Source organism: Saccostrea echinata, unplaced genomic scaffold, assembly GCF_033153115.1.
Source record: "Saccostrea echinata isolate AGI-Se365-2 ecotype Australia unplaced genomic scaffold, CSIRO_AGI_Sech_v1 ptg000029l, whole genome shotgun sequence".
In the NCBI taxonomy this organism is placed as follows: Eukaryota; Metazoa; Mollusca; class Bivalvia; order Ostreida; family Ostreidae; genus Saccostrea; species Saccostrea echinata.
The window spans coordinates 25,460,882-25,475,621 of record NW_026889778.1 but is presented as its reverse complement, the minus strand read 5'-3'; the positions used below and the strand labels follow the sequence as shown (position 1 = coordinate 25,475,621).

At 32.7% G+C, this 14,740-nt stretch overlaps 1 protein-coding gene across 1 annotated transcript in view; it reads left to right on the top strand.

Moving 5' to 3' along the window:
• Positions 1–2,607: 2,607 nt before the first annotated feature.
• The window catches only part of LOC133195150 (uncharacterized), a 38,440-nt gene continuing 26,307 nt past the window's right edge, over positions 2,608–14,740 (top strand). The window contains exons 1-5 of the mRNA XM_061331013.1: positions 2,608–2,718; positions 3,082–3,139; positions 4,086–4,373; positions 7,574–7,710; positions 11,405–11,621. Of these exons, the coding sequence (XP_061186997.1) occupies positions 2,692–2,718; positions 3,082–3,139; positions 4,086–4,373; positions 7,574–7,710; positions 11,405–11,621 (727 nt within the window). The 5' untranslated portion in view covers positions 2,608–2,691. The remainder of the gene's footprint in view (positions 2,719–3,081; positions 3,140–4,085; positions 4,374–7,573; positions 7,711–11,404; positions 11,622–14,740) is intronic.

Genomic DNA, 14,740 nt, shown 5'->3' with positions numbered 1-14,740 from the left:
GTCTAGTCTACTTGTTTTCCAAGTTATAATGAAATCAGATCAAAACTGTAGGAGGAGTAGCGTTTTGAAAGCGTTTCAAGGAAATTTCTATTTTCACTAACATGGCAATACCGTTCATAGAAATCAAAAACCGATAAACAGAATTATGTATCTTAGTGTAGTCTACTTGTGTGCCAAGTTATACTGAAATCAGACTAAAAATGTAGGAGGAGTAGCGTTTTGAAAAGTTGTTTACATACAGACAGACAGACATACGGACGGACGACGGACACCTTACTATCGCATAAGCTCTTCTGGTCTCTGACCAGTAGAGCTAAAACACATTAATACAAAGCAAAATAAGTACAGTGCATATAAATGACAAATCGTAACAGTTTATATGTTGACAAGACACCGAAAAGTAAGACAATGTGCAGGTAAGAACACAACAAGTGTAGAGACCTTTACGCTCCCGTAAGTACCTAATATGTCTTAAGACTAGGGATGTCAATTTTGTCAATAATTCATATTCGAATATTCAATGAAAGTATTCGAATATATTCGAAAATTCGATAAAATAAATAAAATCTGTTTTATTTTAAATATGATCATCCTACTCACATGAAAGGTTTAGCGTAGGTATACTTATATGGGAAGAAAAACGGTACGAGGACTTTTGTAGGTGTACAATAAGAAATTCCATTTGATATTTGCCAATGTTTGAAATAAATTAAATAATTAATTTAAATGTAGAAAAGTATAATTTTAACAAATGAAACATGTGTATTTATAGTAGCTCCAACTGAGGAACCAGTCGTCTTACAAAAGGCAAGATAGTCGTAACGGTATACTGTTCAGATTTCAATACGTGTAATAAATTACAATTATCTGCCTATAATAAGAGATATGATTATAATCTTTGATACAATGTAAACAAATATTTCCATAGACAATTTTTCTAGGTAATTAATTAATTTCCCGATAATGAATATAAAATTCAGGATTATGTACAACCCGAGATAATCAAGTAATTTACACATTTATCTGAAATTAAGCCCTTTACAATATTAATTACAGATTAATTCTATCGGACATTCATTCAATGATCAATTAATTTTATTTTGATAAGTATATATACTTTTCACGCCTTTAAGACATTCTAAGATTTCATTTTGTTGTCCTCGATTCTAGATCCAATCGTATCTAATAAAAACTATATATGAAAGTACGTTTTGTATTATACATAAAGCATTATTGCACAATTCTTTAACACCTTACTCAAAACAAAATACATATAATTTAGTAGATCTATAAGATAAGAAAGTAGTGAAAGAAATCAGGCGATCGAAATTGATTGATAGTAAATTAAATAGGGATAATTCCAGCACTGTTCTAATCAAAATTTATTAATCACAGTACTTCTTTTTATGAAATCTGAAAAACACCGAATATTCGAATCTTAAATTCATATTCGAATATCAATTCATCAAATGAATATTCGAAATGTTCGAATATTCGTTGCCATCCCTACTTAAGACATATTATGAACATATTTTTCACGTAACTTTTTAATTTGAGTATCATTCCCGCTAAAGTTTCTTCCATATACACATATTTCAAATATTTCATAAGTCGTTTCCTGAACCCTTTTATACATGGGTTAAACTTGGTACCATAATGCGGGGAATAGCTTTTTAAACCATTTTTCTTCTTTGGTCTTTTATTCAGAAGATCCATTCTTTTTGTTTGCAGAAATTATTTAAAAGTAGAAAAAATAACAAAAGAGAAAGAAATGTGATGTTTGACTGTAAGCAACTTATTAAAGAATTTATTTAGAGTATCGAGTTCTAATAAGTTTAAGGTAGTCCGATCCTCAGGTTCTGAAAATCAGCTTTTAAGTAATTGAAAATACTCACAAAAATGTCTCTGAATTCACACAGTAACGTGAATTTACCCATGGAATTTCTTCAAAGTTCTTCATTATAGTTAATCATATTATATAGGGAAAATCATCAAATCTCAAATATATTTTCAGGAAATGCGAATATAAACATCAGCTATGCATTTTCTAATTGAAAATTGATCAAAAAATATAATTTAGGATAGAAAAATATAGGTATTCAGGCATTTGGAGAAAATTACATCTTTTTTATGCTTGTATAGTATTTTAGTTCTTCTTTTCACTTCAATTGTCATATAATACATAGTGTAAAAAGCTTGTGCTATCATTGCTAGACATCACATATCACATCTTATTTCATATCATGCTAATAAGCAGTGGTATCTAATGCTAGACCAAAGGAAATTCGATTTCTCTAAAATTGAATTCGTTTTTTTCTCTTATGGGGTACAAATGTCAACTTTTTACAAGACTATTTCTAAGACTTCAAAGAACCTTGAATCACATTAAGGTGCATAAAATGAAAATTGTTGCACGAATAGATTTCAATTTCAAGCTTCATTTTGAGACTTTTTAAATAAAATAATAAATTTAAGAGTTATCATTCCTGGCTGAGGATTGGATATCCTTAAGACATGTCTCTTTCTAATGATACCATTGTTTGAAAATCCTAATTGTTTTCTCCTGTATAAATACAAGGCAATTTTTTTTCTTTTAGAGAGCGTTTGCTCACAAAAATCTGATGTTTTAAAGCTAGACAAAACACAATTTCCTGGTTGAAAATCTAAGGAAGAAATAAAAAAGATATCAGTATGCGTGGGTCCATTGTCCTCTGCAAGGTTTGATACAAATGATTGCATTTCATCGCAAAGATTCCTGCATCTAAACGCAAAGATTATTGCATTTATACGCAATTTTGCGTTTAAACGCAGTAAATTTTTGCCTTCAAAAGTAAACCTTATTGCATTTAAATGCAATCTTTTGTTTTTAAACTCAAAGATTATTGCAATTAAACACAATATTTTGCGCTAAAACGCAATAAAAGAAATTTTTCTCTTATCTGGCCTCAACAGACTTCCATAATTTAATTTTTTTGCTATATCAATATCTTTTTGACTATACCATAATTCAAAATCTAAATAATGTGCTAAAATGTTTTGAAAGTTTTACCAAAAAAGTATTATGTTTTATATTGATTTCAGGTATTCTTGTTGGTGACAGCACTTGATAAAGGCCGAAATGAAAACGTTACTTCTTCGTGTACGTACATTCATAATAATTTTTTTCATATTGCTTTTTTAGCTCTACTTGTCAGAGACCAGAAAAACTTATGCGATAGTAATAGTAAGGTGTCCGTCGTCCGTTCGTCTGTCTGTCTGTAAGTAATTTTAAAAAATGCTACTCCTCCTACAGTTTTGTTCTGATTTCAATATAAATTGGCAAACAACTAGACGATTCTAAGATACATAATTTTGTGCATCGGTTTTCTATTCGATGAACGGTATTGCCATGGTTACTTAAGATAGAAATTTCTGTAAAACACATTCAAAACGCTACTCTTCCTACAGTTTTGGTCTGATTTCAACATATTTTGGCATACAACTCGACTACATTAAGATATATAATTCTGTTAATCGTATTTTTTTTAATGAACGGGTGTTTTTATGGTTCTTAAGAATAGAAATTTCTGTACAAAAAACCTTCAAAATGCTACCCCTCCTATAATTTTGTTCTGATTTCAATATAAAATATGCACACAACAAAACTACATTAAGATACATAATTCTTTATATCAGCTTTAGATTTCAACCAACGACGTTACCATGGTTGCTAAAGATAGATTCTGTAAAATTCTTGCAAAAGACTTCTCCTTCTCCTCCAGTTTTAGTCTGTTTGCAATAAAACTTGTAACAAAAAGAAATGAAGCCAACGGTCATTATTCTATTCATTTCTGTTTCATAATTTCATGTAAAAGTGCTAATTTCCCCCCTTTGTTTTCAATAAAAATCAGTAGAGCTTCAATCTCATCAGAGACTTCTGGCTTGAAATTAGCATTTACTAGGAAAAAAAAAATTATGACATTTTTCTCTTTGAATCTTCTTTTTTACGAAGAGAAACAAAACATTGTAAATATGCCATATTAAATCTTACTATATCACACAAAAACATAACCAAAAATATTACTTTTCATAATTTTATATTGTAGGCAATCCATATGTATCACTTAATAATCCTTTTCCAGAGGAGGGTGACAGAGTCGTCATTAAAGCACATATTTGTTCACAAAACAAAAATAATATAATTCACTGGAGAAAGTGTAAAAACCTAGTTGGTACATGTGTAGCGGAAAGTTGTACAGCAGATAACCTCGTTAATAACGCCACTGCCTTACAATCCTTCTTCATAATCGAAAAAGCCAGAAAAGCAAAGGACAGCTGCTTCGTCAAGTTTGAAACATATGGTCTTAAGTTAAACCAGAGTGTAATTATTTACAGTAAGTTATTATTACATGTAATAGCTTTATCGCCAATTCAATTCGAAAAATATTAGACCAACCCTCTCATGTGTAAGTATGTGCATTCATTTTGAAAACATCATATTCTCTTTATATTGCAAGGACTTTACTTACTTTTTGCATAAAGCTATTGAATGAGTTCATTTAGGTTTCTTTCCAAAGTATTACGCTTTATATGAAATCAACACACGTATGCAGTCAAAGTACACCATTGAAGAAGTAAGCAAGATTCCACTTCTCAGAGGCCAGGAGTATTTCCTGAGACGAAGCCGAGGGAAATAAATCTGGTCGAGGGGATTTGGAATCTTGCTAAACGAGGGATAAGTCCATTCATTCGATTTCTAGGGAAGTATTCAAACCTAACTTTAATTATTTTGTATCAGGAAAATTCGATAGAGCTAAAAGAGTGAAGACTTGCGTTATCCCTTTAGGCGATAGAAATTAATAACAATGAAAAAGGTGAGAATTGCGAACAGTGATCAATAAAACAAACACGGACCCTGGAAATTCTAGAGATGGGATTAGATGCCTAGGAGAAGTAAGCATCATCTGTTGACCGGCACACCCGCCATTAACCCTATTTTAAATCAAGGTCTAGCAATTGGTTTGTAACAAATATACAATCATGATTTAGATTAGCAAACAACGTCACTATAATGACTATTGATTTTACGATATGACGACTTTAAAAGGAGTTTTTGAAATCCCTATAACATTAACTTATCTGCAGGCAGCCTGCCTCGTTATAAAAATTGATCGTACTATGAGTATGCTTTTGAGTATCGAATAAGTTGGAAGACGTAAAGACCATATGCAGACAATACTTGGATATTACTACATCTTACTAAAAAAGTTGACGATGGAAAAGCTGAAGTCATATAGTTTTTCATACAATTTAGTTGTTAGATGGCCATCTATAGTCAGTAAAACATTCGAATATGAAACAAATGTGCACACTCTGTTGTGACTTTTATTCTAAGTTCACTTGGATATATCGAGTCGACATATGCATAGAAGTAACTTTTGTTAATAGATAATACTTCGTCGATATATCTAAATGTCGAGTTGAAGGCCAAAGCAAGTGTTTGCTTCTTCCCATGTAGGACTTTTGAACAAATCCTGCTTGATAGGAATATTAAAACAGGTCGGCTGATAAAAGAGCAAAATTAGTGCCCATCGAATAGTTTATTGGGAGACCTTGTCTCCAAACACTACATAAATGTTGTCAATGTGGAACTCCAGCATCATTTTAATATCAACTTCAGATTGATTTATGCAAAGTTATTTTGTTGATGAAAAAAGCCAAGTTTTAATATTTATCATGAGGAATGGTTGTATAAGGTGAAGAAAAATCGTATGTTTTTACTTTTGAAATTTGGAGATATTAAAATTTATAAAAGTTCTGTAGAGTTTTTTTTGTTAGAATCCACATTGATTTACACCTCCTCTAGAATATGCTGTAGCACAGTACGTCTGAAGTTATTTCAAACTATAAAACAATGCATATAGAAAACAATGAATCAAATAAATAACTGAAATTCAGATTAAATGTTTTTTGGGAAAGAAAAAAAAGAGAAATAATGAAGATTTAACAGACTGTTAAGGTGGTATGGGATACCAAACGAAACTTCTCCTACATATTTATGTACCCAAATTAGAAGGATTTGAAATACCCCCACCTTTCAGTATATTAAAGTGCAATTTTAATAATTTTTTATTATTTTAATGAGAAATACAAAAACGATTTTTTTTCTTGGATAATTCTTTTTTCATAAGCTTAATATTATAGGCAGGCGTTTGCTAATATAAAGTGTTTATAAAAACAAAAATGACAAGAAATATGTCTTAGTATTTTTTTAATTTTCAACAAAAAATAAGCGTAAAAAAACTGGGAAAACTTTATTTCTTGAAAACAGACGGATAACATTTCATGAAAGTCTACGATAAGAATGTATCTTAATATGTTAGCAAAGTGAAATAAACAAATTGAAAATATATATATAAATGGAAAATATAAAATGCATTTAAAATTTTTTGAATTAAAAGATCCGAGCGGAAGAGTTATCCTTCTTTATTTTCCAAGGGTTGAAAAAACCTGGGTGCTATTTTAGAAATGATGAGCATTTTTTCCTAACCATAAAAAAATCGCACTTTGTAGTTTTCAACTTTGAGCGGTTTTGAAAACAATGCATGGACAATCGCTTTCCAGGACGTGTCTTGTTCAGAGCAATTGCATTCATCTGAACGTTTTGGGACTATATACACTAGCTAGCTGATTTGTGACCAAACAGTTACTTCTTGAATTAAATAACAAAAAAGTCCAGCTCTGGTTAGCGTTATAATTGATTGGTGATAATTCAGCACAATGTGAAGTAATCGCACTTATCCATGCCTCACCGCACACAAGGTGGTTTACAGTTACTCAAACAATTGAAATACAGCTTTTGCTTAAAAGTGTTCAAAAGCAGCAATGTTGAAACTACCTTTTACAGGGGTTTGCTTTTTTAAATGTCCGTTGTACAATTATAAGTAAATTTATATACTTGCGATTTTTTTGTCTGTTTTTACTTAAAATGCCGACTTGTGAGAACTTGCATTGAAATAGGCTTCAGAGTGTTCTTTTCAACGGTGTATCTACAAATTTTGACCCGATAATAAGCACTCATGCAAATCAAAACAATACTTCAAACGGAAATACGTCATAACGTGGAGGTATCCCATACTACCTTAAAGGCTTATTGTATTCAAATTGCTCAAGAATTCTAAGCAAACTCTCTACTTTGTACTGAAACTGCAGGCTTAGTTTTATAACTAAAAAATCTGTTGTTGCCTGACACAGACTCTAAATACATATTTTATTCCTACAAAACGACTGGAGAGCATTATTTTGTTGTCAAAAATACAATAAAAGTATAATTGAACCTACATAAAACAAGAAACCAGTATACTAGAAACTGAATCTATACAGTACAGAAATTAGATCTGATGAGTACTCAATCTATTATGCTTATTCTGCATTATTTTAATATGTAAGTGTATTTTTATTATCAGACCCTAACAATACCTATTCAATATGGATTTTTTTTTAATCACGGTGAAAATCAAGTCTGATGAAGAAATACATGCACGTATTTCTGTTCTTTCTTTTTATCACTTCGTATTTTCTGATACTTTTGTAGAACATCCAGAATTTATTTCTGTGATAGCAGATGGTAAGAATGACACGGATATTCTATTGAAAAATAAAGAAAAAATCGTGCTAGAAGTGAAAGCGTCATGCATGTTTCCTCTTCCTATGATAACAGTGCTTCATAAGGTAATGTATTCTGAATTTATGTTGAGTTTTGAGATTGATAATTAGTTAGAATAATGCTACCTTCCAAGCCTATCATTTTTCAATGAAAGTCCTGAAAAAAGTGATTGTGAACTATGAAGTACATGTATATGTGAAAATGTGCATTGTGATTAGCATGAACATTCTATTCAATGTACACGTTCATAATTACCTTCCAGTTACTTTTACATTGATGAGTTGAATTTTGAGTCATATTAAAGAAAGAGTCAATGTTATCAAATTTTGATGAACGTCTTACAGTTTTTTTTTTGTTTTATTAGCATTTATCCCATGGATCACATCATAATAAGCGTAAACGTGAAAACGTCAATGCATGAATATGAAATCTTTTGAGTCTATAAGGGACACAGACTCAAGGAGTTCATTCGGTGCCCCTCGGATAATCCTCAGGGATATTAAACATATGTCATATGTACAGTTTTCAGATTCCCAGTTTTGGTATAAAACCAATAGTTCATACAAAAAATTGAAAGAATGTAAAGTTTCTATTAGAGATATATTCGAAGACTCCTTTTCCGATCCCATGTCTTCTATTTCAAAATGTTCTGCGAAAAACTGTAAAACCTGTGACATTTTGATAACTAACACTTCTTTCACCAGTAATCTTACTGGACAGAGCTTCTGTACCAAAACTTGGGAAAATCTGAACTGCAAATCTTCTAATGTTGTCTACGGAATAGAATATAATCTATGTGGACTTGTTTATGTTGGTGAAACCAAGGGATCACTCAATAAAAGAACATCAGGTCATAGATTTCAGATAAATAATGGGGGTCAACAACTTTTATACAAACATTTTAATCTACCTGATCATTCTATTTTGTCAATGAAAGTTAGAATTCTGGAAAAGATTTACCACCACACAAACAGTCCATCACTGGGTACACCTTTCGTAGACAACGAGAAGAATTTTGGATAAGAAAGCTAGGGACAGCCTTTCCCTATGGATGTAATGACAATGTCGATAGTGTTGGAAATCTTTCCAGTCCACAGTGTAACAACGTAAATGTGATGGGACTTTTTAACCATACACAGAGACGTAAGCGTAGTCATGGGCATCGGTCTTACAATAAACCTTTAAAACACGATGTCTCTTTTGATTCATTACTACCTTACGTAAATCAACAGTTAGGTCTACATCATATTCGCACCAAACTTTACTCTGTCCCTTTGAAACTTTTAAATAGTCTTCTTGAAAAAGTCAAGGAAAGTCCATTTTTGATTCCTCGACACCAGAATATAGGCTCGGATCTGTAATTATGGATATTGCCAATCATAGGCTTTTTAAACCCCCGCGTTTTACTGAAGAAAATGCAGCTAAAACAATCCGTTTTTTTCCTTAAACTTCAATATGCCAACAAAGGAATTGACGCGGTAAATATAAGTAATATTCTTAATCACAAAAGGGTCCAGTCTTGTATTCCACCATATTTCAAGTTAAAGACTCCACCTTGTATTTCCTACAAATATACATCGACTATTGCTTCCAAACTTTTTAATTACAAGAAAACTCTACAGGGCCTGGATATCGAAAATCTGAAGCATAATCCTCCATCGTGTTCATGTTCTTCGCCCTATAACTATAGTCCTGCTGGACACGTTATTACTGGTGACGTAAATATAACTAATAATGAGGACCTTAGATCACTAATTTTAAAAGGTCCTAAATTTAGGGAACCCAGATCCTTCAACTGGCGTCGGAATTTCATAAATATTATGGATTCTGTAGAGGACTACGCCAGGCGATGGGCCAGACATGAAAAAGAAGACCTTGACACTTTGTCAGAATGGATTAAATGTATCAGATGTATGTTAAAATCGCGCATTAAAAGATTGAGGGCAATATGAAAACCATCTATCCTTCTGTTTTCAATAATCCAGAAGTGAAAAAAGAATTAGATAGATTACATGATCAGTACGTACTGGTCCCTGCTGAAAAAGCAGGTAATAACATTGTCGTTGTTTGTAAGGCTCATTATATTAAATGTATTTTAGAAGAACTTGGATTTAATTCTAAAAGTGGTAATCCAACTGATACTCATAGTTCCCTTTCCCAGGAAGAAATTCTTCAAAATCATATGTCAGTTTTGAATATTTTTAATATTCCAAACAACCAAAATGAATTTGAATTACCATATTTATATTGGATTCCGAAACTTCATAAAAATCCTTACAAACAAAGATACATAGCGGGTTCCAGTAAATGTTCAACCAAGCCTCTATCTTTACTCCTCACTAAGATATTAACAGTGGTGAAGGAGAAACTTCAAGAGTACTGTGCAACAATATATTCGAGAAGTGGTGTAAATCAGATGTGGATACTTAAAAATTCCAAGGAACTTTTGGAAAATTTGAAATCACAAGATTTTACCAAAATCAACAGCTTAAAAACGTATGACTTTTCAACTTTATACACAACCATTCCCCACGATAAATTAAAGTCCAGGCTTTTTAATATCATTGACAGCTGCTTTTTCAATAAAAATGGAACTCGTAAATATACTTTTCTTGTCAGTGGTCATTTGCAAAATTATTTTGTTAAAAAACATTCTGATTGTTCACACAAGTACTCTGAAGTTGACATTAAAAAGATGCTTGAGTTTCTGATTGACAATATCTATGTGGTTTTTGGAGACCAGGTCTTCCAACAATCTATTGGAATTCCCATGGGTACCAATTGCGCCCCGTTATTAGCAGACCTTTTTTGTATTCATATGAAGCAGAATTTGTCCAAAATCTTGTACGTGAAAAGAAGAAAACACTTGATGTGGCCTTCAACTCGACATTTAGATATATCGACGACGTATTGTCAATTAACAATGGCTATTTCCATTCTTATGTCGATACGATATATCCTTGTGAACTTGAGATAAAAGATACCACAGAGTCTGACACATCTGTTTCATATTTGGGTATTTTACTTGAAAAAGACGTTAATGGTAATCTAACAACCAAGCTTTATGATAAACGTGATGACTTTAACTTTTCAATCGTCAACGTCCCTTACTTATGCAGCAATATACCTTCATCACCTGCATACGGGGTATATATCTCTCAGTTGATTCGATACGCAAGAGCATGCTCTACGTATGTACAATTTCTAAAACGAGGTAAGTTATTGACAAATAAGTTGATGAAACAAGAATATCAGCTGTCTCGTTTAAAGTCATCATTTCGTAAGTTCTATGGTCGATACAATGACCTTGTCAGCAAATACAATTTATCATTGAGTCAAATGCTGACTGACGTTTTTCATACTAATTGTTAGGCCATTATTTACACACTGAATTGTCGACGGATTTTTCCGTTATTTCCCGATCATGTCAAGGAGCACACGGCGGGTGTGACCGGTCGGCAGGGGATGCTCACTCCTCCATGACACCTGATCCCACCTCCGATGTTTGGAGGTCCGTGTTTGCTCTGCTCCTATTTTGTATTGATTAATGGACTTTTGAGCTTGAATACTGTTCGTTATCTCCATATATTTCATGGATCTGAATAACTGTTTAAAATGAACTGTTTTTGTTTATCTTTTTAAATTTTTCAATTTACACATTTGATTTATCTCTGTCCATCGCCACTCTAAAATCAGTAAATGTTAAAGGTGTAAACCCCCCCCCCCCCATAAATGACTATGATAATTCTGTCATTGTAGGATGACAACGATGAATCCATTTTCCACTTGTTAAAAGCTGAACCTGGTACTACTGTAAGCGACGACGAGTGCAACGTTTTAGAGTACTCGACATCCTCAAGATTAGAGATACCTGTTGCAGATATTTTTGAGAACTCACATAAAGGGCTTTATTTAGTAAAGATCCATTATGGTGATCGCATCGTACAACACTTGATAAATGTTACCCTTGATGGTGGTAGGTTACAACGACATTTTAAATAGTCTTATGTTCTTTATTCTACATCTCTCTTTTTGCATTTCGAACAATATTGGTACTTCAAATGGCAACTTATAACATTAATTATTTTATCAGCATAACCAATCAGAAAGGATGTCCTTTCAATAGCAATATTTTAGGGAAATAAGTCATTAGGTCGAGCAAAATGTATATTTGTCAAGGCACTGTGGCAATGCATCATAAAAAAATTACGCACTTTGAAAAAAATTTCAAAGTGCGTTAAAATTGAATTTTCTTCAAAGTACGTTTACTTTTGGACAAAATCAACGCGTGGTAAGATTGTTCATTTTTTATCATGAAGACACTTAACGTACTTTGAAAAAATATGTATGCGTCAAAAATATTGTACTTAGATTTTAGTAATAAACAACATAATTTTGTTACATTTCTTTTAAAAAATTGAAAAATTGATCGAAAATGAGGAGAAGACAGGTAGAAGGTCCCTCAGCCCAACTCTTTATCTATATGTATTTACATAACTGATATGTCATTGAAATTTTTTCTCTCAATAAATTTAAGTTAACGTTAACTAGATGAGAAAAAAATTGAGGTATGCTTCATTGAACGTTAATTTATAAGATTTTTTGAGAAAACTTATTTGTGAACGAGGTAAAATATTCAGGGAGTAAGTATTATGGCTAGGACTTATTTTTCTTACTATAAAATGAATGAGTCAACCATTGTTTCATATATGTTCACAATAGATAGATAGATAAATATAATAGATAGATGATAGATAGATAGATAGATAGATAGATAGATAGATAGATTAGAGACAGAGAAAAAAGAGGGAAAAAGAATTTCCATGGTATGGAAAATCATAATTGCTTCCTTTTTCCAAAGAATAATGCGATGCTTTAAGTCACTCATTGACCCCTACATCTACCGAACTTATTATACACTAGATAAAATAAAAAAGTAACGAAATTGTGCTATAAAAATTCCTCCATTAATTATAGACTTGGCCACTTTGAATTTGACCCTGCTAGCTAACTACTGTGCACATTAATATTTAAACATTTACAACTACAATCTAATCCACATAGCTTGGATCCACCGTTATTTTGTACTAGTGTGTCTGACTTCATTTTTTATGTTGGGATATAAATAAGATATTCTATCTCTGTCCGTGTATAAATATACATCACTCATTTCTTTATGGCCTCTCAACACCACCAAACAATTAGCTGTAAAACACAAACACAAACTAAGGTAGCTGCATTGTGACTCAACAGAACTGCTTATGCAGCAGAATTCAAAAGATAACACAGTTTGCACATATATAACTTTTAATTTGCAGACATAGACACAAACATTAAGTGAAACATTGTGGAAAAGGTCGCATAGAAAATTTTGTGGGTAACTGGGGAGCAACCAGTGTTCCAATTTAACTACCCAATGTAAAGGACCCACTGGGAGCCTTATGAGAACATATGTGCCCAGAGCCTGAACGAGTCACTGCGTTCTGAGGAGGGTAGTGATGCCTGCCCTTCTCGCCTGTCTCCTGGGAGCTACCTGTATAAATGTATGATTGGGACCAACCTGTAGACTGCCCTACAATTGCCTAAGAAAAAAAAACATGCACAAGCCTGAATCTTCCCCTCCCTTTATTGGGAGGTGGATGTGTCCCCAGCAATGACCTAGCTGTGAGCCTCACTTTTACCATTTGCCTTTAAATACTGACCCTTTTTCTTATTAAGTTTTTGACCAACTTGAGGGTAAACATAACACATGCCCCCTGCTTTAGTAGCAGGTGGGAGGAGACAACAGGTTTTCGAGCAGAATTAGTGATCAGCTACCACAACGCACTTTCGAGCCCCGCCACAGACATTAAACCATGTACCCTACATTTTCCCTCCTAAAGTATAGACTAGATGAGGCCTATGCTTAAAAACACAGGTGACTGAAGCAACTATTTACATATGTCTATATATTAACCTACATATGTATGTGTGTTTAATTACCTTTGTATCTATTTATTGCTATTGCACATAGGAAAACAAAACGTGAGAAAAATAATCAGTTTTACTTGGTTGTTGCGGGAAAAATACCTTATTGTGATTGCCACAATTAGACAAGTGTGTGCCATCAGTACGATAAAGGTCACTGGATTCTTGCGAGATATATCTCGGGGTACAAAGGGACCAGCTCCGCTGCGAGTTGAAAGGCAAGATTGGGGAACTGGTCCTCCACGGGACACTGTGTCCGTGTCTCCTGTCGGGGACGCTTCGTCCTCCCTTTTCTGCGTGCGACTGAACCCATTTCCTCTAGACAGCGCTAATTTGCAGGTGGCTTCGTGTTATTTTTTACAGGCGGCATGATGACCCAAAATGACTGTTTGATGGGCACTGATTTTTCTGAATATTTGGCTGATCACGATGTTGGATGGATGAGAAAATAGATAACCCGTTCAGTGATTGTAACTGAGACACGAATTGTGCTTAACATGTACGGCAAAAGATTTGTAATAGAACAGCGGTTAGCCAACCTGAATTAATTTTGCAGTATTTGATATTTATCAAATAATTTCGATTATTCTAAAAGACCCATTTCCCACTTATAACATTTACGAGGCATTTTGGGAACAAGACAAGCCCTAAAAATCTTTAAAACATCTATATCTTAGATCCTTAAGTGACGCCATCACCAAAAATATATCCAAACAGGTTCAATTAATAATTTATCATACATAAAATTTGCAAAAAATTTAACCAAGCCCTGCATGTTTCTTTTTCAAAGTGCGTTTATATAGTCGACATTAATGCACTTTGAAAAGAAATAAATTTTTTCAAAGTTGGTTAACTTTTTTCCCTTTGCACCCGAGACATATCTTGCAAGAATTAAGTCTAACTCACTTTGAATTTTTTTTTTCAAAGAGTGTAATTTTTTAAAGTGCGTTGTAACAAAGCACATTCATAAAAAAATGCTGAAATGTTCGCTTTCTAAGATACCAAAGCTGAAAAATATGCATTGTAAAAAGGTGTTCGTTGTTAAAATTTTAGGAATTATTCGGTATTGCAACTAACATAATTTTCCATAAATTGTAATAAAAAACAAACAAACAAACAAACAAACAA